Below are 27862 nucleotides of genomic sequence, written 5' to 3' on the forward strand. Positions count from 1 at the left end.
CTTCTGGTTAGCAGTCAAGCGCTTAACCACTGGACCACCAGGTCTCTTCTAATAACCAATCTTCACTAACAATCCCAACAAATAAATATTTACAAGCCAAAAATGGTCATAATAATAAAAGATTCCATGAAGCATTTGAAAGGCAGCGATAGTGATGAAGCAGTAAGGATTAGCACAGTAGTTTTAAAACTTGTTTTTGCCTTGGATTCCTTTCTTCCTACCCTGTTTACTCTGTTCCCCTAATCTCCCTGTCTAATTAAAGACTTAAATTTAAATCCAGAATCTGTTATTAGTGAGGATTTGAACTCTGGTTCCTGTACTTATTAGGCTGGCAAATAATTTAACTTCAATTTTCTTATATGTACAATGGAGATAACAACAGCTTAAGTCACAAGGTTACTGTGAAATTCAAGTGAAATAATATAATATTCTCTTAGCTTATTGTTGTTAACCCTGCTGATATTTGAAATACCGATGGCACAGCTTCCAGCATCATAGCAACACAAAAGCCACCAGAGTACAACAAACTGATAGATAGGTGATGGACTTGCCATATAGTTGATACTTAATAAGTCTTAAAGGTAACACTAAAATAAAAACATGTTGTTGTTATGTGCCATTAAGTGTGTTCCGACTCATAGGAACCCCATGTACAGCAGAACAAAACACTGCCCAGTCCTGCACCACCCTCACCATCATTGCTATGCTTGAGCTTATCACTGCAGCCACTGTGTCACTCCATCTGGTTGAGGGTCTTCCTCTCTTTCACTGACATTCTACTTTACCAGCATGATGTCCTTCTCAAGGGACTGGTCCCTCCTCATAACATGTCCAAAGTATGTGAGACAAACTCTTGCCATCCTCACTACTAAGGTGGATTCTGGCTCTACTTCTTCTAAAATAGATCTGTTTACTCTTCGGGCAGTCCACAGTATATTCAATATTCTTCACCAACACCATAATTCAAAGGCATCAATTCTTCAGTCTTCCTTATTCACTGTCCAGCTTTCGCATGCATGTGAGAAGACTGAAAAATACCATGGCTTGGGTCAGGCGCACCTTAGTCCTTAAAGTGACATCTTTTTTTTAACACAAATAAAATAAAAACATAGATACATAAGAACAAAACTGCTTCCTGATTACTATAGAAGAGCACACAATAGGACAAATATTTAACAACAGAAATCAAATAAGTTTTCATATTTTGTTTAAGCAGAGTCTAATTTGGAAAAGGAGTCCCTGGGTGGCATAAACAAACACTCCACTACTAGCGAAAGGTTGGCAGTTTGAACTCACCTAGAAGTACCTTGGAAGAAAGACCTGGCAATCTGCTTCTGAAAGGTCACATGCTTAAAAACCCTACGGAGCTCAGCTCTATTCTGCAACACATGAGGTCGTCACGAGTCACAGTTAACTCAATGGCAACTGATTTGGTTTGGTTTTGGTTTAATGTAAGGTCAAATGGTATTATGCGGGTATTTAGAATAATTATAATCATCGTCTCTACCATTTCCCATTTGCATAATCATCATCATAGTCTCTACCATGTACCAGGCACTATGCTAAGCACTTAACAAGCACTTACTAAGAAATTTGCTACCATTTTCCAAAAAGGAAACTTATCCTAGACTACATATTTAACATAGGAAGAGATCTTGTTAGTTTTATTCATGATCATCTAGCAGAAGCCTGGTGTATTGCATTGTAGGCACGCAAAAATATGTATTAGATGGATGGGTGGAGGGTTAAGGGAAACTCCAACAAATCAGTTGCCAAGGTCACACAGTAAGTGGTGATGCCTGGATTTAGGCCTTAAGTCAAGCTCACTCCAGAGCCCATGATTTTTAATTAGTTTGTATGAATCTTAAAAGACTCCATCAAATAAATGAATGAATGGAAACGACTAGATAAAAGGCGAGCATTTTGGAAAGCTGAAATTCAATGGATCTTACAGACAGAGTCTAAAAGTAGTCTCAAAGGTAAGACACGGGGTAATAAAAAAATTAGCAAATGGTACATTATGTAAAACTACCGAAGAAAGATTGAATGGCTAGAAGAACACAAGAAGATAATCTTGGTACCATGAAGTATGAGGGGACTAGCAAAAAGTCTTTTAAGTAAACAGTATAGAGTGTGATTCTGGTCTAAAGTACAGGTAGTCCTCAACTTACGACATATCTGAGTTATGACAAACTGCATTTACAACCTTTTTTTGGTGCATCTTATTGTTAGTAGTATGTTGCTGAACATAATTTGCTGATGTTATCATTCTCAGATGTTCACTCGCAGATGCTCCACTTTATATTTTATGATTTATGATTGCAAAACACTGCCAGATTTATAAAGATACTAATAATAAAAGGCAATAACAATGAAAACTAAAAAAAAAAAATGAGTTACTTGACTTACATCAGAGCCAACTTATGATGAAGTCATTGGAATGGAACCGATCGTTAAGTCGGGGACTACCTGTATATGAGAAGTCCCAAAAATGACTGAAATGAAGGGCCAACAAAATGTTTCTAACAATGTAATTGATTTATAGAAGAGGAATGGTGTTAGAAGGAAGAAATCATAGTTGCAACTGTAGAGGTAAAAGAAAACCATGACCTATTCTAAGATTGTCAATGTAGAGAAAAATTAGAAGTGACTAGTAAAAAGAATACCACAAAAAGGAAAGCACCCAAATCTAGAAGTACGTTGTCTTAGTTATCTAGTGGTACTGTAACGGAAATACCACAAATGGACGATTTTAACAAACAAAAATTTATTTTCTCACAATTTAGGAGGCTACAAGTCCAAATTAAGAGCACCAGCTCCAGGGGAAGGCTTTCTCTCTGTGTCAGCACTGCAGATAAGGCAGAGCTGAGTGTGTGTGTGTGCGTCCACGTGTGTGTGTGTGTGTGTGAGAGAGAGAGAGAGAGAGAGAAAGAAGCAGAGGTCTGAGGGGCTTATGAAGGCTGAGGACGCTTCTTTTACAATCTTGATCTCTGGCCTTGTCTCTTCATCTTGTTTCCTGGTTCCTTAGAGATCTCCATGTGCCTTGGCATCTATCTTACTCCATCTCTCTTTTCCTGTCTCTGCTTTTTTGCTTGTCCTAATCTGCTTTTTTTTGTATCTTTGTATCTTATAAGGGATTGACTCAAAACACACCTTACACTAATCCTACCTCATTAACATGACAAGGACAAAGACAATCCATTCCCAATTTGGGTTATAACCACAGGCATAGAGGTTAAAATCTGCAACACATGTATTTGGGGGACACAATTCAATCCATAACATATGCCAAATTTTAAGTTAAGAAATAATAACACCGTAACCATTTCTCAACGGCTGCTTCCTACTAACTGTGGTAGCTAACCACATACAAAGAAATGTAGCTGCAAGAAAATGCTACATATATATAAATATAATATAAAGTAATATAAGCCCAAGCTCTTAGTGATTAGCCATTAAAACCCTGGAATCTTTTGGAAAAAATAACCAACTAAACTAAGGGGGACCGTTCTGGGAGAAAACTTTATAAGGAATCATGAGGGTATACTGAAACATTTTAAATAGTAGCTTGTACCCAGTTTTATATATTAGTGATCAAGATTCCTATCTACTTTATTGATTGTTCTTCAAGTACATTTTACTTACATGACTAGTCTAAGCAATCATTTTATAAAATTCTAGACACATATGTCCATTTCAAAAAGCAGTCTCTTTAGTAATAGAGTCCTTTTAAACAAAACAATGGTAACAAGTCAGCAAATTTTATACCATCTTACCACTGACAAAAAGCATCCAACAGAATAATTTATTCCCAGAAAAGCCTAAAAGGAGATGAAACCAATAGATACTGCTACTTATTGATTTGCCTATATCTTGAAGCACTTACCTAAGCAATTTATGGCCATTTGTAGTAGCAACTTCAGCAAGGCTTGTTAGAATCTTGAGGTATTGGCTTTCACTTTGCTGAGACAAATGCTCCAGAACCTGTCGTAACTAATTTTTTTACAAATAAAAAATGTGATTACATAATAATCCATTATATTTTATAAAAAGCACATATCAGTTTAATAAGTATCCTAAAGTCAATTAGCTGCAATCAAGTCCTTTACGGTTACTTTACCTTAGACAAATTCAAAAGCTAATATAGAGATTAATTGATTTAAATCTTTGTTCAAAATCATCCAATAAAAAATATAAACAGAAAAGAAATCACCAAGCATACTTATGGAAATTTACTTCCAAACTTTTAAAATTTAGAGAGTTTTAACTCCGCAGTTTTTCAAAGTGCAGAACTATTATAAATACAAAGCTCAGTAAACTGACGGTTACCAATCATAACATATTCCTCCTCAGATTCTTTCCCTCTACCTACTAGAAATATTCTAGTTATCTTAAAAAGAGACCAAAGACTCAGGAGACAGAAGATTCATAGGACCAAATATTAGCACAAAGTTTACTAGTTATTATATAATATATATATACTACCCTATAATGCAGATAAGTAAACTCAAATTACTAAAATTTATAATATTAAAATATGAAGTAATATGGTGAAATGTCATATGTGTTGAGCATGAATAAAGCTTGTCCCTTTACAAGCTACTAGCACAATCACATTACCATGTTTTCTCGAAGATCTTCATTCTGTGTCATCTGAATAATTGTCTGGAAAAGCCTAGGGTGATACTGAATCAATACTTCACAAGTCTCCCCATATCCACCCTAAAAACAAGATTTAAAATTGTCTAATTTTAAACACAAAGTTGCTTTTAAAGATGTTCTTCACACAATAAAAATCTTTATAACCACCCTCTCATTTAACAAAAAAAGTGATTTTAACAGTTTCAGTTTCTGTTATGAAGTTAAGGGATTAAGAACATACATTAGAAACATACCTGTACACATAAATCCAAAGGGGTTACTCCATTTTTATCTGGCAGATATTTGGCTCCTCGTAATAGAAGAATCTGTGCTGTGTCTCTTTGACCATGACTGTATAAAAACCAAACCATGTAAAAAATATAATCTGTTTAGCTTAAAAGTTCCTTTTCTATGAATTATGAACTGTTAAAAGGAGTCAACAGAAGAGTGACAGAAAAAACAATAAAGATAGGAAGATCTAAACTACATTCTCAGAACAACTGGGAAAATTTTTCCCGTTAGGTTATACCTACAATGTGTACACAAGAAAGAGAAGAAAGTGATCTATTAAATCTTAGAATGAACCTGGAACACATTGCCTAAAACAGACCATAAGATCTGGGGATAAGTAGCTTCTATTCCGGTTTCTGCTTTATTTTTATCTTGTACTGACTTCCTGATCCTTAATTCTCAACTCTTGCCTGACCTTTCTACCACACATACCCAAGTCTCTAGACTTCTTATTCCAAAAGAACCTCAATACTCAAAATAACAGTATATTTTACGGCACTTCAATACTTCGTTTAAAAAAAAAAAAAAGGAAGGAAGGAGAAGAGACATGTATCAAAGTAAGAGAAGGTTGTCTTCCTGCCTGGTAAACATTTATAGTTTATTTTTAAATGTTGATAATTCAGCTCCATTTATTGGTTCATCCATAACCTTAACTGAGCAGTAGGGTTAATTAGCCAAAAATACTATTTAGCATCCAGTGTTCACTTTATCAACCTGCTTAACCAAACCCACTCAGTTTGGCTTCTGCTGGCAGGTAGTCAGGATGGTCCGAAGGGTCAAGTCTCTTACACACCTGCCAAATAGTCTCTGGTTGCTCTTTTTCTAGAAGTAAAATTAAACAGCGACTACCATTCTTTCAGCTAGGATCAAGCTACCTTGGGTATAACCACTAGGTCAGGTCATTCAATTGAGCTAATGCGATCATACATACAGGAAATATGAAAATAAATTTACAATCCGAAGACATTAAAGTTTAAGGTCAATTTTAAGAAACGCTGAAGGAAGTCACACAGTCTGAAAGAGCATTTAACTCAAAAACTTTATTTTATAGATGAGAAAAACTACTAAACTAAATACAGGTGGAGCTAGAACTCAGCTCTCCAAGCTTTGAGATCAACATTCTTTCCACAATACCATTACTAAAAAACGTGTGTCATTTCACAAAGAGAAGAAGTACAAAGAATGCTCAAATTTCTAAAATTACAAAACAACACTACTCATTCTCTCTCACAAAATGTCACCATACCAAGAATATTTTAAAACTAATTGAAATTAAACAATATTTTAAAAACATAATAAAATCCTACTATAAAATTAGTGCCAGATAATCTTGCGACAGTTACTTTAGGTAGATCACTCTCTTGATACTTCATGAAAATACTAATTAACTTCCTTAACACAAATATTAATAGGTCAAAACTAACTTAAACATCTACTTTACTCCTGAAAAAGTAGAAAATTGAGAAGCCATATAATCAGTAACCCGTCGCAAAGCAACAGTAACTAGCTTAAATAGTGTATAGCATTTTTCCTTATGCTGGTTGGTCAAGATGAGATACATTATAGCTAATGGTGATTACAACTAATACTCTTCTGTTCTTTACCATGCCTGAAAATAAAGGCTAAGTGGAAAAAAAAAACTAACTTGAGCCCAATTTATTTAGGGGGACTGTGATGACTTTGCTAGTACCCAAGGTTCAGAGAAATTCAGATTTACAAAGCTATTCTCTTCATCTTTAATGATATTTCTTTCATAGGTATTTAATATCCATGTAGTCAATCTTTCCAATTAAATTGTAAATGTCTTGAGAATGGTCTTATTCCATAATGCCAAGCATAACTGTTTGCTCATAACATGCATTCAATACATTTGCTGAATTATGGTATGTTGTTGTTGTTAGGTGCTCTCAATTTGGTTTCGACCCACAGCAACCCTATGTACAACATAACAAAACACTGTCAGTTCTGTGCCATCCTCACAACTGTTGCTTTCCTTGAGCCCACTGTTACAGCACTGCATCAATCCATCTCGTTGAGGGTCTTCCTTTTTTTCAGTTGACCTCTACTTTACCAAGCATGATGTCCTTCTCCAGGAACTGATCCTTCCTGATAACACGTCCAAAGTACGTCAGACATAGACTCACCATCCTTGCTTCTAAGGAGCATTCTGGTTGTGCTTCTTCCAGACAGATTTGTTCATCCTTTTAGCAGTCCATGGTATATTCTTTTGGTATATTCAATCTTCTTCGCCAACACCACAATTCAAAGGCGTCAATTCTTCGGTCTTCCTTATTCATTGTCCAGCTTTTGCGTATGAGGCCACTGAAACACCATGGCTTGATCAGGCGCACTTTAGTCTTCAAGGTGACATCTTTGCTTTTCAACATTTTAAAGAGGTCTTTTGCAGTAGACCTGCCCAACGCAATTTGTCTTTTGATTTCTTGACTGCTGCTTCCATGTGTGTTGACTGTGGGTCCAAGTAAAATCAAATCCTCGACAACTTCAATCTTTTCTCTGTTTATCCTGATGTTCCTTACTGATCCAGCTGTGAGGATTTTTCTGTTATGTTGAGGTGTAATCCATACTGAAGGCTAGGTCTTTGATCTTCGTAAGTGCTTCAAGTCTTCTTCACTTTCAGCAAACAAGGTTGTTATCATCTGCATATTGGAGGATATTAATGAGTCTTCCTCCAATCCTGATGCCCTGTTCTTCTTTATATATGCCAGCTTCTCGGACAATTTGTTCAGCATACAGACTGAATAAGTATGGTGAAAGGATAGAACCCTGACGTGCACCTTTCCTGACTTTAAACCACGTAGTATCCCCTTGTTCCGTTCGAACAACTGCCTCTTGATCTATGTACAGGTTCCTGATGAGAACAATAAAGTTTTCTGGAATTCCCATTCTTCACAATGTTATCCGTAATTTGTTATGATCCACACAGTCAAATGCCTTGGCATGGTCAATAAAAAGCATGCAAACATCTTTCTGGTATTCTCTGTTTTTCGGCCAGGATCCATCTAATTTCAGCAATGATATCCCTTGTTCCATGTCCTCTTCTAAACCCAGGTTGAATTCCTGGCAGTTCCCTGTTGACATACCGGTGCAGCCAGTTTTGAATGAGCTTCAGCAAAATTTTATTTGCATGTGATATTAATGATATTGCTAGTAATTTCCACATTTGGTTGGATCACCTTTGGAATAGGCACAAATATGGATCTCTTCCAGTTGGTTGGCCAGGGAGCTATCTACCAAATTTCTTGGCATAGATGAGTGAGCACTTCCAGTGCTGCACCTATTTGTTGAAACATCTCAATTGGTATTCTGTAAATTCCTGAAGTCTTGTTTTATGCCAATGCCTTCAGTGCAGCTTGGACTTCTTCCTTCAGCACCATCAATTTCTGATTATATGTTACCACCTGAAATCGCTGGATGCTGATCAACTGTTTTTGGTATAGGGACTCTGTGTATTCCTTCCATCTTCTTTTACTGCTTCCTGCATGGTTTTAATATTTTCCCCGTAGAATCCTTTAATATTGCAACTCGAGGCTTCAGTTTCTTCTTCAGTCCTTTCAGCTTGAGAACGCCGAGTGTGTTCCTCCCTGTTGGTTTTCTAAACTCCAGGTCTTTGCACATATCATTATAATACTTAACTTTGTCTTCTCGAGCCACCCTTTGAAATCTTCTACTCAGTTCCTTTACCTCATCATTTCTTCCTTTTGCTTTAGCTACTCGACATTCAAGAACAAGTTTCAGAGTCTCTTCTGACATCCATTTTGGTCTTTACTTCCTTGCCTGTCTTTTTAATAACCTCTTGCTTTCTTCTTCATGGATGATATCCTTGATGTCATTCCACAACTCAGCTGGTCTTCGGTCATTAGTGTGCAATGTGTCAAATCTATTCATGGGATGGTCTCTAAATTCAGGTGGAATATGCTCAAGGTCATACTTTGGCTCTTGTGGATTTCTTCTAATTTTCTTCATTTTCAACCTGAACTTGCATTGCGAGCAATTGATGATCTATTCCACAGTCAGCCCCTGGCCTTGTTCTGACTGATGATATTGAGCTTTTCCATCACCTATTTCCACACATATAGTCAATTTGATTCCTGTGTATTCAATCAGGCAAGGTCTACATGTATAGTCACGATTCACGTGGGTGAAAACAGGTATTTGCAATGAAGTCCTTGGTCTTGCAAAATTCTATCACGCCATCTCTGGCATCATTTCTATCACCAAGGCCATATTTTCCAACTACCAATCCTTTGTTTCCAACTTTGGCCTTCTAATCTCTTGTAATTATCAATGCATCCTGACTGCATGTTTGATCAATTTTAGATTGCAGAAGTTGGTAAAAATCTTCAATTTCTTCATCTGTGGCCTTAGTGGTTGGTGCGTAAATTGGAATAATAGTCCTATTAACTGGTCTTCCTTGTAGGCATACGGATATTATGCTATCACTGACAGCACTGTACTTCAGGATAGATCTTGAAATGTTCTTTTTGACGATGAACAGGACACCATTCCTCTTCAATTTGTCATTTCCAGCATATGATTGTCTGAATCGAAATGGCCATTACCAGTCCATTTCAGCTCACTAATGCCTAGGATGTTGATGTTTATGCGTTCCATTTCATTTTTGACAATTTCTAATTTTCCTAGATTCATACTTTGTACGTTCCACGTTCTGATTAATGGATGCTTGCAGCTGTTCTCATTTGGAGTTGTGCCACATCAGCAAATGAAGGTCCCGAAAGCTTGACTCCACCTACATCATTAAGGTCGACTCTACTTTCAGGAGGCACTTCTTCCATAGTCGTCTTTTGACTGCCTTCCAACCTGGGGGCTCATCTTCCGACACTATATCAGACAATGTTCCATCGCTATTCATAAAGTTTTCACTGGCTAATTCTTTTCAGAAGTAGACCTCCGAGCCCTTCTTCCTAGTCTGTCTTAGTCTGGAAGCTAAGCTGAGATCTGTCTACCTTGGGTAATCCTGCCGGTATGTGAATACCGGTGGCATAGCTTCCAGCATCACAGCAACAAACAAGCCCCTACAGTACGATGAATTGACATATGCGTTGGGGGAATTATGTTATTGGTTTTAATTTTAGATACCATTCATTTGACAAATAAGTACTAAACAAGACATTGCACTACAAAAAGTAACAAGAAGGGATCTGAAACATAATCTATTTAGGACCTACTAGGTGACATGCATTATGCTCAGTCCCTTGTCCAGAATCTCAGTACTGACACTGTTATAAAATAGGTTTTCACCCCATTTTTTAGTTGAGAAAACTATACTTCAAGAGTATATTGGAGTTGCTCAATATCAATAGTTAGATGGCAGAGCAGCATTTGAATCTAGATCAGGCTGAATCCAAAATCTTTGATCTGTATCATGGTGCTCTACCAAGAAGAATAAACAAAAGTCTGCCCTTGAAGAGTAAAAAAGGGAACAGATGCTTTGAGATCAACATGATCACACAGTATGAACACACAAAAAATCATCACATACATGGGTTACATTGTTCAATACATGTGTTTTTTAAAAAAGCCTCAGAAAAATTAATTTTGTACTATATATAGAAAAAAGAGATAATTAGGATAAAGAAAAACGCCACCATGACATTTTTAGAAAGCTGAGGTAATTTCTAAAACTACAACAAAATCTAATTTGTAATCAGGTAACATTTCATTTTTAAAATAGATTAAACATAAGAAACAACTGCTAATAGCATACAAAATTCACATAATCCAATTAGGGCCTCAAAGGCCTCACCTGCAATATTACAACACATTAGGTCTGTCTTATAAAAGATTGCTCAGGTTGCCTAAAAGGGTTTTCAGTTCAAATAACTGTAAAAATTCATTCAGTGTTGGCATCTGAGGTCTTAAGCACTAGCAAGTGGCCATCTAAGATGTATCAACTGGTTTCAACCCATCTGGAGCAAAAGAGAATGAACATCAAAGACACAAGGTAATTATGAGCCCAAGAGACAGAAGGGAACACATAAACCAGAGACTACATCACCTGAAACCAGAAAAACTAGATGGTGCCCGGCTGTAACCCACGACTGCTCTGACAGAGAACACAACAGAGAACCCCTGAGGGAGTAGGGGAGCAGTGGGATGCAGACCCCAAATTCTCGTAAAAAGACCAGACTTAATGGTCTGACTGAGACTAGAAGGACCCCGGTGGTCACGGTCCCCAGAGCTTCTGTTAGCCCAAGACATTCCCAAAGCTAACTCTTCAGACAGGGATCGGACTGGACTATAAGATAGAAAATGATACTGGTGAGGAGTGAGCTTCTTAAATCAAGTAGACACACGAGACTATGTGGGCAGCTCCTGTCTGGAGGGGAGATGAGAAGGCAGAGGGGGACAGACGCTGGCTGAATGGACATGGAAATAGAGGGTGGAGATAAGGAGTGTGCTGTTTCATCAGAGGCAGAGCAACTAGGAGTAGATAGCCAGATGTATATAACTTTTTGTATGAGACTGACTTGTAAACTTTTACTTAAAGCACAATAAAAAAAATTTTTTAAATTCACTCAATGAATAATTATTCTTTATGATTCAAGTTATCTTTTAATATTGATTGAGACAATACACTCTTAAAGAAAATACCAATGTGTTTTACAGAAACAAAGAAGTTGGCAAAGATTTAATGCACAAGAAACCTGTAGTGGCTTCTAAATCAAGTATCTGAAAAGTTTTAAACACAAAGTGATAAGAGTTGATTTACTTTTTTAAAAGATCACTTTAACTGCTTAGGAAAGAACAGTCTAGAGGAAAACAACAGACGAACCCAGAAGTCCTGTCAGGGAGACTACTGCAGTACTGCACACAAGAGGTAACAACTTTGACTAATGTGGTTTCAGTGAGGTGGAGAGAAGTAGAGAGATGCAGAATAAATTCTGAAGATGGAATTTTCAGAACTTACTGATAAATTCCAAGTTTTCTGACAGGGAGAGAGAGACATAAAAAATAACTCCCAGATTTCTTGTTTGAATAACTAGAAAAATAAGGCTTCCATTGACTGAGGTGAGGAAAACTGGAGGAAAGGTTTAAAGAGAAAAATCATGAATTGTATTTTGGACATGTTAACATCTGAGATTCTATGAGATTTCTAAGGGATGATATAAATCAGGCAGGTAGACATTCAGCTCTGCAGTTTCAAAAGACCTGATCTAGAGATAACCCTCAAGATAGGGTATGATTTCAAGTAATCCAACAGTGCTATTACTCATGACTTTAGGACACTATGGAAGGAACTGGTTTTCTAACCAAGCAATTGAATTATAGGTATAAATAGGAAAAGAGCTAGATTCAGATAAGATCTAGGAAATCTAGAGATTTGAAACCCTTGTACTCTATATAACTCCCTATGAACACAAAATTATTCAACAGATGATCTGAATTGGTCTGGTCAGTGTGTAACATCATAGAACCCAAAGAGAAGCTAAACGAGAGCAAAATCAGGTCTTCTGGTCTAGAACAAACCTCCAGTAAAATGATATAAAACAGGGAAGAAGATAAGAAAAAGAGGAGCTAGGTGAAGAATTCTATATCTGAATTTAAGGGCCTAAATAATATTGCGATTAATATAATATAAACCAAAGAATCACTATAACGTATTACCATATTTTTTCACAAATAATACACACCTTCTACATGTGTTTGCCAACAGCACCCACCCCTGTGAGGTATTTTTATAAGCACAGCTATGCCAATATTTTTTTTTACATGTTGCTGTAAAAAAAAAAAAATTAGCATAGCACACTTATGAAAATATCTCACGGAAGGAGGGCATGGATGGCAAACAACATAGAAGGTGTGCATATTTACGTAAAAATACATTATTATGAACTGCTCCTAACTGCAAACTACATTTACATAACATATATAAATATAAAAATATGTAAATACGAACTACGTTTACATAATATATACATATATATACGAAAAACATATATATACAAAAACACGTGTATGTGCACGCATATAATGACTATACTGTTAGCTCCTTAACAACTGGGACTTCTTTCTGTATCACAAATGCCTGTAACAGTACATGGCACACAGTGAGTGCTGTGTGCCGATTATATAAATGAATAAAAGAATAACATGTATGCTTCAAGAAAATGAACATATGTAACTTAGTTTACAACTCAGTATCTAACAAAACTGACTCAAACAAGTTTTTTAAAAAAAGCTACAGATCCAGAGAAAGCAAAGAACATGGCTTTGAATCAAAAGATACTTCAATAGCTTAATCCACTGAAAATGACCTGGTAGTACTTAATAGAGTACAATGTGAGAATTACTGGATTACTAGTTTGTCTTTTTATAAGAAGTAATTAGACTAAAATGAGATAATCAAGTAAATCAAGGACTCCCATCTATTAGCAGTAAGTTTTTGTTCATGGTAATGGAAAATTTGGCAACAATTGATGGTTGTACAATATGATTAATGTAATTGGTATCACTAAACTGTACACATGAAAAACGCTGAAGTGCCAAATACTATGCTATATATATTTTTACAATAATTAAAAAAAAGACTCCTACCTGTAACAAATAAAAACACTGGCAATTACATATAATAGAAAATACTTCCCTCATGCAAATAAGTAACAGAACCAAATGCCATACTTCACCTTAAAAGAAAGCACAGTATTTGCTGGGAAACAAGAAGGCTTTAGAGAAGATACAGAAATGTTTGTGCTTAGATATACAGTAGACACATACCATTCTTTAAGCCGTGGCACTCTTTAACGGTAGCATCGGAAAATATAAAATATCATACCTGCATGCAAAGTACAACGGAGTGGCTCCTGATACATTTGGCCTGTTAATATCAGCACCACTGTCTAGCAAGCACTGCACTGTCTGGAGAAAAAAGAAACAATTACAAATAAAGTCAGAGAAGTCAAACAAAAGATACAATTATCACAATTTTAACCCATATAGCTACAGAAGAACAGGAAGAGCCTGGTGGCTCAATGGTTAAGTGCTTGACTGCTAACCAAAAGGTCAGCAGTTTGAACCTACCAGCTACCCCACAGGAGAAAGATGTGGCAGTCTGCTTCCATAAAGATTATAGCCTTAGAAACCCTATGGGATTTCCAACTCTATATAGGACAGAGTTCAGAATTGACTCAACAGCAACGGGTTATGTAAGAACAGATTATAAGCAATTACATTATTAATATTTCAATATCTCTTTTGTAAGGAAAATTCTTCCCACAACTTGAAGCTTTAAAAAGGAACTGAGTTGGGATATGGCAAATACAATGGCTGAACAAATTCAACTTTTTGGTAAATTCTCTGTCTCTCAGATACTGTATAGTAGATGTAGAATTACCAATCTAATATAAACTGTGTAACGTGGAAAGGCTCTAGAGCAGTGCTGTCTAATACAGTAGTCACCAGTTACATGTAACACTTGAAATGTGGCTAATATAACTGAAAAAGTAATTTTAATTAATTTAAATTTAAATAGCCACATACAGCTACTGGCTACTGCATTGGACAATGCTGCTCTAGGTATGTTAATTTGAAAATCAAGATTTTTTTACCTCTCTCAGAAAACATCTAGCTCAACTGGCATAACATAGCTTATAAAGAAAATGTTCTACATTCTATTTTGGTGAGTAGCATCTGAGGACTTGAAAGCCTGTAAGCGGGAACACAACAGAGAACCCCTGAGGGAGCAGGAGAGCAGTGGGATGAAGACCCCAAATTCTCATAAAAAGACCAGACTTAATGGTCTCACTGAGACTAGAAGGACCCCGGTGGTCACGGTTGCCCCAGGACAGGAACCATTCCCAAAGCCAACTCTTCAGATAGGGATTGGACTGGACAATGGGTTGGAGAGGGATGCTGGTGAGGAGTGAGCTTCTTGGATCAGGTGAACACTTGAGACTATGCTGGCATCTCCTGCCTGGAGGAGTGATGAGAGGGTAGAGGGGGTTAGAAGCTGGAAAACGGATACGAAAAGAGAGAGTGGAGGGAGAGAGCGGGCTGTCTCATTAGGGGGAGAGTAATTGGGAGTATGTAGCAAGGTGTATTTAAGTTTTTGTGCGAGAGACTGACTTGATTTGTAAGCTTTCACTTAAAGCACAATAAAAATTATTAAAAAAAAAAAAAAAAAAAGCCTGTAAGTGGCCATCTAAGATACTCTACTGGTCTCACCCCTTCATGAACAAGTGAGAATGAAGAAAACTAAAGACACAAGGGAGAGATTAGTCCAAAGGACGAATGGACCACAGCTACCACAGCCTCCACTGGACTAAGTCCAATACAACTAGATGTTGCCCAGCTACCACCGACTGCTCCGACAGGGATCACAATAGAGGGTCTCAGACAGAGCTGAGAAAAATGTAGAACAAAATTCTAACTCACATAAAAAGACCAGACGTACTGGCCTAACAGGGACTGGATGACCCCAAGACTATGGCCCCGGACACCCTTTTAGCTCAGTACCGAAGTCACTCCTGAGGTTCATGGTTCAGCTAAAGATTAGACAGGCCTATAAAACAAAACAAGACTAAAGGGGCACACCAGCCCAGGCGCAAGGACTAGAAGGCAGGAGGGGACAGCAAAGCTGGTAATAGGGAACCCAAGTTCTAGAAGTGAGAGTATGCTGACATGTCATGGGGTTATCAACCAATGTCATAAAACAATTATGTGTACTCACTGTTTAATGAGAAAATAGTTTGTTCTATGAGCCTTCATCTAAAGTACAAAAAAATAAAAAAATAATAAAACCATCAAAAAAAAAGACTTTTTTACCTCTGAAAACAAAACATAGGTACCAGAATTTTTACTTTTCTAGTGTCAAAGAGCAAAATTATTAAATTACAAAAAGTTACAAAGCTGAGAAAAGGAGGGGATTATTGCTTATGGAGTGAGTGTATATTAGTGGAAGAGGAACAACTCAGAAAAGGAGAGAGAATGGTTGCACAACTAGAAGAATGTAATCAATGTCAATGAAATGTACATGTGGAAACTTGAAATGGTATATGTTTTTACCGTGTATATTCTCAACAAAAAAAAAATTATTTAAAAAAAACTGAGAAGTCACTTTGCTATGAACAAGTCAACACTGACTCAGTTTCTCTTGATAGTCGTACATATATACCTCGACCCCTAAGCGCAAGTTCTGCCATCGTTTAAGTCATACTAAGAGAAAGTAAAATAATATAAAACTAAGAATTCATATCTGATGATTGGGGAGAAGACAGGGCCCGCCTGAAACCCTTTAAAAAAACCTTTTCTAGTTTTATTTCCTATGATTGTCATGTGGGTTTTTCCTGCAAAAGGGGAGAAAACATGTAGAAACATAGCTTTTTGGGATTAAACTGTTTAATATACTTCTGGATTAAACACATATGTTCATCTTTTCTGCTCCTTTAAAACCTAGTACACAAAAACAGTAAGACTATAAACCTACAAGGAAGAACAGGAAAGAATACAATGGCATAGCAGAGAAGTCAACAATAAGTTTTGAAATATGGCAAGGAAATGGAGGCATAGCAGATCAAGGGAAAGCTGAAGTTCAAGTGCTTGCAAAGGGAGATTTTAACAATGAGCAACTAACAAGCAACCAAATTAAAAAAAAAAAATTACAGAATACAAAATAGCACAGGAAGTGGAATTACCAGGTGCCTTGAAAGGCAGGGATGATTAAGTAGAGCTGAGAACAGGAGGACTAGTCAAAAGCCTATATAAGAAGCAGATGAACCTTCCCCCCTCCCCACCCTACCTCCCACCCCTGGGGACCATTTTCTTCATCCCATGCAGTTGGCCGCTATTCTCCTTCCTAGGCTACCTCAGAAAATGGGAGATTCATTCTATGGGAATAAGCGAATTGGGAGGTTCTGGACTGGCTGACAAAAAATACTTTAGAGCAAGGATGCAGAGACACGCTGAAAGCAACTACCAGTAATTAAGTGAAAACCTCCAGTCCCCATATTCTGCTAAAACTATCTAGGCTCCCAGAAATCCAGCAGCCAGGCTTAACACCTCAAATAGGAGGAGATTAAAGGTTTCCTTTCAAGACACTGGCACAGAGAAGAATCCAACAGATATATCGGCAGGTCAGAATCCACCAAAGAAATAGTCAATTAGTCTACAGCAGTGGTTTTCAAGCAGAGCAATTCTACCACCTAGAGGATATCTGACAATTTAGGGAGACTTTTTTTTTTTTTCATAACTGGGTCAGAAGAGTGCTACTGGCATCTAGTAGGTAAAGATCAGGGAAGCTGCTAAACATCCTACAATACAATGGACAGCACCCATGACAAAGAAACACCAATAGTACCAAGATTAATAAGCCTTGGCCTACAGAAAGGCCAACCAGTCAACAAACCTGGCTCATGTACAGAACACTTCCAGTCAATGTTTTAGTCCGTCCCTGCTATACATGAATTAAAAACCCCAAACCTGTTGCCTTCAACAGCTAATATTTAAAAGAAAGTGAGGCAAGCCTCTAACCTGAAAAGACAGAAATTAAAAAAAAATAAAAACAAGGAACTCAGAAAAATAAAGAAAATATAGGGAACCAAACAACAACAAAAAATTAAAAAGTGATACCCTCAGAAAGAAAAGAGAAGGTATTATATCCACAGGACATGAACAGGATGCTGGGAGAATAACATTCGAAAAATAAGAGTAGAAATAAAAGCTCAATTGAAAAAAAAAAAAAACCCCGCTGCTGTCAAATCAATTCCGTCTGATTCATGGCAACCCTATAGGGGTTTCCATAGGGTTTCCAAGGAGCAGCTGGTGGGTTAGAACTGCTGACCTTTTCTGGTTAGCAGCCTAGTTGTTAACCACTACGCCACCAGGGCTCCAAAAGCTCAACAGAATGTTAAAAAGACACTGTAGTGGAACTCTATAAGAAAAAAAACATAACAAAAAGACAAAGAAGTAGAAAAGATGAAAAAAATTAGTGAATCAATTCAGGGAGCCATAACTGCAGGAATAGAGAATAATAAAAATTAAGCCAGTGGGATAAAAAAGGGGAATAATCAAAGAAATAATACCAAAAAATTTCCAAGAACTGAAAAACATGAGCTGCCAGACTGCAACAGCCTACCAACTGACCAATCAATAATTTAAAACACCTCCAACCAGGCACATCAAAGTGAAATTTCATAATACCAGGGATAAAAAAGAAAAACCTAAAAGATTCCAGAGATAAACAGAAATCAAATAGGCATTAAACTTCTCAATAGCAACACTGGACTCTACAAGGTGAAATGTCTTCAAAATGGTAAGGTAAACGACTTCCAACGTAGAATCCTATACAGCTAGTCACACTATCTCTCGAATATATGGATATAAATGAAAAACATGCACAGCTATACAAGGTGTAAAAAAAAAAAAAATACCTCTAATGTACCTTCTCTCAAGGGCTACTGGAGGATGCACTCCTTCAAAACAAGGGAATAAACCAAAAATTGGAGATCCAATACGGAAAAGGCACAAAGAAATTCCCAGGTTTAAAAATTTTAAAAGATGAAACTGACAGATTATCTAATAAATTTGTCTTTGTGGAAAATAATATTCAGATTTTTACGGGAACATATAGGAAAGAATTACTGATTCATACAAGGAAAACTAAGCAAATCCAATTATTAACTTCAAGAAAAATAATCATCCTAGAAAGAAACTATTCTATTTTTGACTCAGCAGCAAATAATATTTAACTTACTCATATAAACAACTAATATTGTTTAACCAAAATTTATGATATAATTAATTTTAGAAATGGAGGAGAGGGTAAGGGAGGAAGATATAAATGAGTTAGTCCTAACTCACGGTAAGAAATGATTAGGTAGTATCTAAAAGTCAAAATTTAAAAAAGAGAAGTAAAAGCATGTTGGGAAATACCAGAAGAAAAGCTCAAAGAGTTGAAAACTGTTGTCTCTGTGATCAGGAGTTGACATAGAAGAGGGCAAGTAAAGGGACTATCATTTCTTATTACAAAGATTTTGATAAAAATAAAATATTTTTAAACAGTTAAGACACAGTATTTACATATTACTTCTTCAATTCACTTCTATCCCCCCTAAAAATTATGAAATCTATGTAATGGAAATGCTATTACATAGAACTATATTATAAGCTATAACACAGCTCTAATCGGAGGACAAGTTCCAAGTACAGCTTTCAAATATAAGCATAAGCATTTAGGTCACCATTTTATAAGAGAAGGCCTCTTGGGCCTTTTGATCCCAGCTTTTCCCTTTTTGTTTTATGACCTAGAATCTGTGGTTGCACAGTCCCAAAACAGGAATGAGCTACAAAGTAGCAATAATATTCACTAACTACTGCAGAAATAACAATTAATAGGCCTTCAGCTCTCAAAAGGCTCATGAGAGATAAAAGCAAATATTACTAGTAGTTACGTCAATAATCACCACGAACACTGAATTAGCAAATACTGAACCATTGTTCCTAGGGGAAATACACGGTTAGGTTTCTGCAATTCCTAACAATTTTGCCAAACCATCAATATATAACCTTGTATTTTGTGTATATCCGTTTAAAAAAAAAAACAAACCTGTTGCCTTCGAGTCAATTTCGACTCATAGTGACCCTACTGACAGAGTAGAACTGCCCCACAGAGTTTCTAAGGAGCACCTGGTGGATTCGAACTGCGGACCTTTTGGTTAGCGGCCATAGACCACTATACCCCCAGGGTTTAAAGACACCTTAATTACTAAATATATATTGTTGATTCATAAACACTGAACTCACGGTCAACAGCACTATAAGTCACACCTGAAAGAAACTTATCCAACACATGTATTTTGTCCATAAGGCACATCGCAGCCTTCTTGCACTTAGGAACACTAGACGGCACTTTAGCATTATGACTGGGAGCCATTTTAAACATAAAAATCATCAACAAAAAGCACAGAATGAGAAAATCATGGCATTAAGCAGATCGCAAAAAGGATGCTTGTTTACAGTATGAGAGCTGAAACGAGAGCAGAGAGCATCGCCTTCTTGAACCTCAGCTGGGTACATGCATATTAGATAACTCAAATTTTTCACCCCTCTGTGCATGTCTGCAAATGACCATAAAAATGCCACACATATTGAACTGACAGTTAGAAACTAAATTTTAGCAAGGAGACAAATTCATAAATACAGAACCCATGAATTACAAAAATCAATTGTATTAACACGCAATTAAAACCTGGCAATCCAGAGAGAAGCTGAAATAAATTATTAACAATAAAAAAATTTTTTTTTTTTTTTTAATACCAGGTATTTATATAAATTTTATACATTTAGAATTCTAGAAAAGTGAGCTTCTTGGATCAAGTAGACACATGAGACTATGTGGGCAGCTCCTGTCTGGAGAAGTGATGAGAGGGCAGAGGGGGTGAGGAGCTGGCCGAATGGACACGAAAACAGACAGTGGAGGGAAGGAGTGTGCCATCTCATTAGAGGGAGAGCAACTAGGAGTATACAGCAAGGTTTATACAAGTTTTTTTAATGAGAGACTGACTTGATTTGTAAACTTTGACTTAAAGCATAATAGAAATTAAAGAAAAAAAGAATTCTGATATTAATATACCAAAACAAAAATATAAATATATGATATAATAATATGAGTAACATGACCCCACAGAAACTTGTACATGAATGTTCTTAGCAGCATTATTCGTAACAGCCAAAAGCTAAAAACAACCCAAATGTCCACTAACAGATAAATGAATAAACAGATTGTGGTATATACTTACAAAGAAATATTATTTGGTCATAAAAAGGAATGAAGTACTGATGCATGCTACAACTTGGATGAACCTCAAAAACATGCTAACTGAAAGAAGCCAGACACAAAAGGTTATACATTCTATGATTTCTTTTATACAATATATTAGAATAGGCAAATCCACAGAGAAAGAGAAAACAGATTAGCAGTTTACCAGATCATGACTTATGGATACAGAAAGTTTTCATGCAGTGATGAAAAAGTTTTGAAACTAGACAGAGCTGGTGGTTGTACAGTGTCAACAGACTAGATACCATTGAACTGTACACTTTAAAAATGGTGAATTTTGTTATGTGAACTTCACTTCAATAAAATATTTTTTAAATAACTTTAATATGTTCTCAGACACTGTGCTAAGTAAAATGTAAAATGCATGTATCATCTCATTTAATGCCTCCTAAAAATTTTTTTTTTTTATGAGGAAGTTGTTATTCTCTCCACTTTCACAAGGTGGAAAATGAGTCTCAAAGAGGTCAAGTCATTTTCACCCCAAAATACAAATAAACAGTGTAAGAGGAACTAAAACCTAAACCCATGTTCACAGCTACCATATTCTTTACCAAAAAGCTGTTTTTAGCTGCTGTCAAGTGGCCCCCAACTCATGGCAACCCCATGCCCAATGGAACAAAATGCTGAGTGGTCCTGTGTCATCCCCGTAATTGGTTGAGGATCAGACCATTGTGACCCATAGGGTTTTCACTGGCCGATTACCAAAAAAGTAGGAATTCTAATTTCTCTTAATTCAGATTACGAAACAGTATTATAGGTAAATTGGCATATCTTCATAAGATCGATCACAGATGATCTGCTAAATTACTATTAAATTTGAGAGTTAAACTAAAGTGCTCAGACAGCTATTTTTGTTTAGTTTTAAAATAATGCCATTTCTACAACCATATACTTTTATACAGTAACTTTATACAGTTATTTCCACTGTAGAGCTGGTGGAATAAAAACAATTTTGCCATCAGGCTAACATATTCCTCTACTGTTCTCAACAAAGTGATGATGCAAACTCTGGACAAATCATGATTTACAGTATAAACTTCCGTACGTTCCTATTATATCCCTGTACATAGGAAATATCCTCCAAAGACATTAAAAACCCTTTCTGTTCACAAGAGAGAAAAATAACTTGATTAAGGAACTGGAAATAGCTCATCCCAGCATTTGGTTTTCCATTGAGAAAATCTTTTTTGTACTTTTTTGTTTTAACAAAATTATCCCAATTAAGATGCTAAACAAAAAAAAACAAGCAACTATTAAAAGAATCAGCTTAAAAAAAGAAAAGCTCTCGATAGTTTCACTTGTAGATAAAATGCTGCCTGAAGGTGCAGAGAGGGAAAAAACCCATTTCCCTTTTTTTATGGATAAAAACGTGTAAAGGAATTTGAATGTGAAGAATAAAAAATTGCCTTATACCATTAAAATGAATGAAAAGTCAGCAATCTTTGTAATTAAAAAAAAAAATGTTTATCTGCTAGTTTCTTTTTATAAAGCTCTGAAACGCATGGGGGAGGATGATGCAGATTCAGTCAATTATTGATTAAATGGCATAATAGGAAAAGCGGCAAAAAAGTCACAGATAACCTAAAACACCATTAAAAAGATTTCCTGCTAGTTCTTTGAAGGGGGGAAGAATGATAATTCAAGTACAGCAGGGCCCTAAGATACACTCACCTCAATAATTAGAAGACTACAGGGTAGCAGGTGGTAAGGGAAGCAAGCAGGTCTACTTGGTGTTGAACTAGGGGAATAGACACTCTAACAGCTAGCCAACCCACCCTATTACTACTCTGGCAGTTCCTACTGAGCCCTGTTGGAAAAGTGACCCTCCTGGGGTCCCTTACTACACCTTAATTGGACCTTTGTTAGTGTACAAATTGGATTTTCATTCCTAGATAATCCAGAGTGACAACACTTCGATGGTAAAGCAAAAAGTCTAATCACAATGACAAAGTAATTTCTTGCTGATTGACAATACACCCATATGATATCAGCATAAAAGATCGAGATAGATAAATAAGTACATACAACTATAATAAAACATTTATTGCCTGGACTTAACTACTTGAAAATTTCATTAATCTGTACACACTCTTCAAAAATACTATAAAATAACATGTTTTAGATGACATAAAAGCTACTTATGTGTGTACAAAAAGCAAAATAACATTGAAACTAGTAAAACTTAGGTGAAGGAATAATGTCCTCTAAGCACTTACTAAATATATAAATTCATACTTAAAAACTCTTGAAGAAACAACACTACTTGAAAATTTTTTAATTATACAAAAGCATAAGGTACAACATAATTGAAAAGAATGAATTTTGAATTCAACTGCTAAAATCCCTAAGGGTGTGTCTTAGCCATCTAGGGCTGCTATAACAGAAATACCACAAGTTGATGGCTTTAACAAAGAGAAATTTATTTCCTCACAGTAAAGTAGGCTAATAGTCCACATTCAGGGCGTCAGCACCAGGGGAAGGCTCTCTCTGTTGGCTCTGGAGGAAGGTCCTTGTCCTCAACCTTCCCCTGGCTGAGGAGCTTCTTAGGCGCAGGAACCCCATGTCCAAAGGGACACACTCTGCTCTTGGTGCTGCTTTCTTGGTGGCATGAGGTCCCCAACTCTCTGCTTGCTTCTTTTCCTTTTACCTCTTGAGAGATAAAAGGTAGTGAGGCCACATCCCAGGGAAACTCTCTTTACCTTCGATCAGGGAGGTGACCTGAGTAAGGGTGGTGTTAAAATCCCACCCTAATCCTCTTAAAATTACAATCACAAAATGGAGGACAACCACACAATACTGGGAATCATGGCCCAGGCAAACTGATACACACATTTTGGGGGGGGACATAATTCAATCCATGACAGGATTCTCAAAAGGAGTTTTTCAGCAACAGATACAAATCAGATAAGATCTTTTATAAAAATCAGCACTATCAAAATACACTCCACTTAAAGGTACAAAAGGAAAAAAGTAACAAACATTCAGAAATAGCAAATGGCAGAACGTAATGGTCAAAATGATACGCCATTTAACTAATTCATTCAATCTTTCAACAAAAATTTCAATGTCTGCTATGTGTCAGGGTCTACTCTGCTGCTGCTGTTGCTAGGTGCCGTCAACTTGTTTCTGACTCACAGCGACCCCATGAACAAAACAAAACACTGCTCAGTCCTGTGCCATCCTCATGATCACTGTTATGCTTGAGCCCACTGTTGCAGCCACTGTGTTGATCCAACTCATTGAGGGTCTTCCTCTTTTTCGCTGACCCTACTTTACCAAGCATGATGTCCTTCTCCAGGGACTGGTCCCTCCTGGTAACATATCCAATGAACAAATCTGTCTTGGAAGAAGTACAGCCACAACGCTCCTTAGAAGTGAGGATGGCAAGATTTCATCTCACATACTTTGGACATGTTATCGGGAGGGTCTACTCTAGATACTGGAATTACAACAACGAACAAAAATGCCTGCCCTCATGAAGCATATACCCTAGTGGAAAAGGTAGACCAACTGACAATATAAATAAATAAAATATGTAATATGCTAGACAGAGATTATTAATACCCAGAAAAATAAACCAGAATTCTCCACGGAAGATATGGATTAAATTTGTTTTAGCAAGTTTCTCATCCCTCAACCCCACACACAAATATTTCTGTGAAAACTGTACATTGTGTCTACTTAACAGACTATAAACCATGAAGTCCAAGAGAGATAATAATTGTGATTTACAATGGTCATAATTTCTTCTGTTTTCAAGATTTTATGGCTTTTCACTGACTTATCAAAATTAAGTTCAGTAACTTACAATTTATTAAGTATAAACATGTAGAAGAATACCAATATAAATATCTATGACTGACAGCTTATTACCTGTATTTTTCAAATTAGATTAACATACATACTTTTAAGAATTATTGTAAACCAAAATCATTTTATATGCCTAAAATTAGATGAGCAGATATGCTTTTAAAAAAGTGTAGAATTTCAAATTCCTTCCAAACCCTCTCCAAAACAAAAACTATTCTCCTACTCCCAGATAGCATAAAATAGAGGTCCTCCTCCTTAAAAAATAATAAAGTGCTAGGGAGGGATCTAGAAAGAAAAGCATAGGAAGGAGAGTTCATACGGCCTTCAAGAGAACCCTAAAAAGAAACAACACATTTTCAACAGACAATATTCCTGTGAAAAGCTAATGTGCAAAGCTAATGTTTGGGTCAATCTCCAAGTCATTTAATTGAAGGCAGTGACTAACCAGGACCACCTGTGCCCAATACACTGATGACAAATTACAAAGCAAGGAATACAAGGCAGCGCAACTTTATCAATGCCAATTCTCAAAGCAACACTGATCAAAGTAAAAAGAAACAGATATTCAATACCTAAATTACAAGCAAAAATCTGAGCTTCTGTATTACCATTTGCTAAAGGAAGACCAAACTAAAACAAGAAAAGCATTCTTACTTTATTTTTTAATTAAAAATAATTCTGATTACAATGACTTACAGCTATAAACAAATAACTTACTAAAAAAAAACAGCCTACTCACTAATCAGTAACTGGTTTATACAGGTCTTGTCTAGAAGCCTATCTACTGAAACTTTGAATCCTTATGTAATATCCAGCAAGAATCGATACTATCTTGTTGTGTTACAGGATAGCAATGACAGGAGACCTTTTCATTATTTCTTCACATTTCCCTGAAGTGATTAAAGGAGAATTCTAGCAACAGAATAAAGAAAATCACTCTGAACCTAAAAACATACATTCTGAAATGTTAGTCTACACCTACCTTTGTACCCCAGGGCTGAATCCAATTAATGTTTTGTTTTCAACTATGTCTACATAACCAGCCTGTAACTCTCTGAATGAAAAGTATGAAGGCTGGTTAAAGATACCAAAAGAGTTAATACAGATAGGTGAGCACTGTTCCTTAAAGTGCCTATAATCTCAGTAAGAAATGCAGTCAGTTCCATCAAAGATAGTCTGTAGTGCCAGTTTCCAACAACGGCTTTTAAGTTTTAGTACCTTAATCTCCTCTGACAAGAGTTCAACTACCATTTTATATTGCTTGTGAACATTCACATATTCAACTATATAAATTAAGGAACATAAAACATTCTGGTAAAATGAAATTTCTAATTAAGTGAATTATAGATTTAACCTCTAGCTAATTCTCCCACGAACTCAATTGTATAAATATGGGCTGAACCACAGCATATTGTCTAATGTGTTGCTGTTGTTAGTTGCCATCGAGTCGATACTGACTCATGGTAACCCCACTTGTGCAGAGCAGAACTGCGTTCCATAGGGTTTTCAAGAGACCGTTCAGAAGCGGACTGCCAAACCCGTCTTCCAAGGTGCCTCTGGGTGTGTTTGAGCCACCAACCTCTCTTTAGCAGTCAAATCCTTAACCATTTGCACCACTCAGGGACTCTCTTATTCTCTAGAGTATCCACGTTATTCCAGGAAGACAGTAATCAACCATTTATAATTCAATACATTTATAAATTTTAAACTAATGACAAAAAAAATTACCAAAAAGTTAGTTCAATTTATGACCCCAAAAGTATTAGGTTTTTATTACACTTCCTAAAAATGAAATTAAAAGTCAAACAACACATTGGAACTAGCTTGTTGCACAAGAGTAAATGAATAAAGGGTCTAGATATCACGCTCTGTACTTTTCTTACAGAATTATATCATCCATGTTAATAACAGTAGTAACTGTAGCGATAAGTATTACTGCTCTTAAGTGTCTTCCAAAGTGTTCACAACATTTTCCTTAACACATCATCAGTAGACAGAATATACTTTATGAGGTAGCTAACAGTAAGAAAAGGCCACCTGAAAAACCAAACTCTGAAATGATTTATAAAATCAATATACAAAGATGTGCTATAATTCGGGTATTTTACATCTAACAATGTAGTATAATAACTGATCTAAAGAACCAAACCAAAACCCGTTGCCATCAAGTTGATTCCGACTCACAGCGACCCTACAGGACAGAGTAGAACTGCCCCATAGGGTTTCCAAGGAGTGGCTGGTAGACTCGAGAACGGCCGACCTTTTGATTAGCAGCCACAGCTCTTAACCACTGCACCACCAGGGCTCCAATCTAAAAAAAGTTACATAAAAACAACTAAGGTGCTGGTATGATCATTTATTTCATCTGATTATTTTTAAATAGGTAGTTTAAAATCATAGTGCTATTACGTGGCAAGGACAGAAGAAAACAGTTACAATGCGCTCTTCAATAGCCCAAACCACTTCCATCCAACAAGATGATAAGACCTTTATCCATGTACCTCTAATGAAACAGATCCATCTATATGAAGTCATGGTAAAGATTATTCAATTTCTCAGTTATGATAAATATGAATTTTCCAGATCTTTAATCTTTTAAAAGATAAAACCTATTTTAAAAAGACTACTGTAATTCTGAAAAAGCGTTTCTTGTCATCAAAGAATACAGTATTCAGTTATGAATTCTACAAAGCTTTTGGGCTCTTAGCCAGTTGCTAAAAATCTTTTCAAGGCACTCCTGAAGTTTACCCTAAAATGAGATTAGAAGGCAAATATCAGATTTCTTTACCATCTCTGCCTCCTTAATCTGAAAAGAACTGGTATGCGTTTTTAAATATTTTTAAATGGAGTTTCCTTTCTCCTTTAAAGTTTTATATTTAATTCTATTTTGTACATATATACATAAAATCAATATTCAAGCTTTGTTTAGGGTTTAAAAATAAATAAAATCATGAAACCTATACATACTGATATATATGTCTACACAGGCACACTGAGACAATGAAAAGTCCATTTTGACTTGCCACTACAATATGTCAAGAAGTCCTGGTTGCACCGTGGTTAAAGCTCTCAGTTGAGAACTGAAAGGTCAACAGTTGAACCCACCAACCACTTTGCAGAAGAAAGATGTGACAGTCTACTTCTGTAAAGATTTACAACCTTAGAAACCCTCTGGGGCAGTTCTACTCTGTCCTACAGAGTTGCTATGAGTTTGAACTGACTCAACAGCAGTGGGTTTTGTTTTGGTTTAGAGTAAGTCATTAAGACACCCAAAGAAGCATTTTTACACTCCGTTCAGCTTATGGA

General features: G+C 36.3%; 1 protein-coding gene across 13 annotated transcripts in view; it reads right to left on the bottom strand.

The window, feature by feature from the left end:
• The window catches only part of HACE1 (HECT domain and ankyrin repeat containing E3 ubiquitin protein ligase 1), a 111885-nt gene that overhangs the window by 46078 nt on the left and 37945 nt on the right, over positions 1-27862 (bottom strand). For 7 of the 13 annotated variants that reach the window (XM_023543317.2, XM_023543314.2, XM_023543298.2 and 4 more), the window contains 5 exons: positions 26817-26867; positions 13748-13830; positions 4896-4992; positions 4621-4722; positions 3887-3993 (listed from right to left, as the gene is read on the bottom strand). In XM_023543317.2, the coding sequence (XP_023399085.1) occupies positions 3887-3993; positions 4621-4722; positions 4896-4992; positions 13748-13830; positions 26817-26867 (440 nt within the window). The remainder of the gene's footprint in view (positions 1-3886; positions 3994-4620; positions 4723-4895; positions 4993-13747; positions 13831-26816; positions 26868-27862) is intronic. The other 6 variants (XM_023543336.2, XM_023543321.2, XM_003404321.4 and 3 more) reach the window with 1 other exon arrangement.

The sequence above is a fragment of the Loxodonta africana genome, chromosome 1 (assembly GCF_030014295.1).
Source record: "Loxodonta africana isolate mLoxAfr1 chromosome 1, mLoxAfr1.hap2, whole genome shotgun sequence".
Taxonomy (NCBI): domain Eukaryota; kingdom Metazoa; phylum Chordata; class Mammalia; order Proboscidea; family Elephantidae; genus Loxodonta; species Loxodonta africana.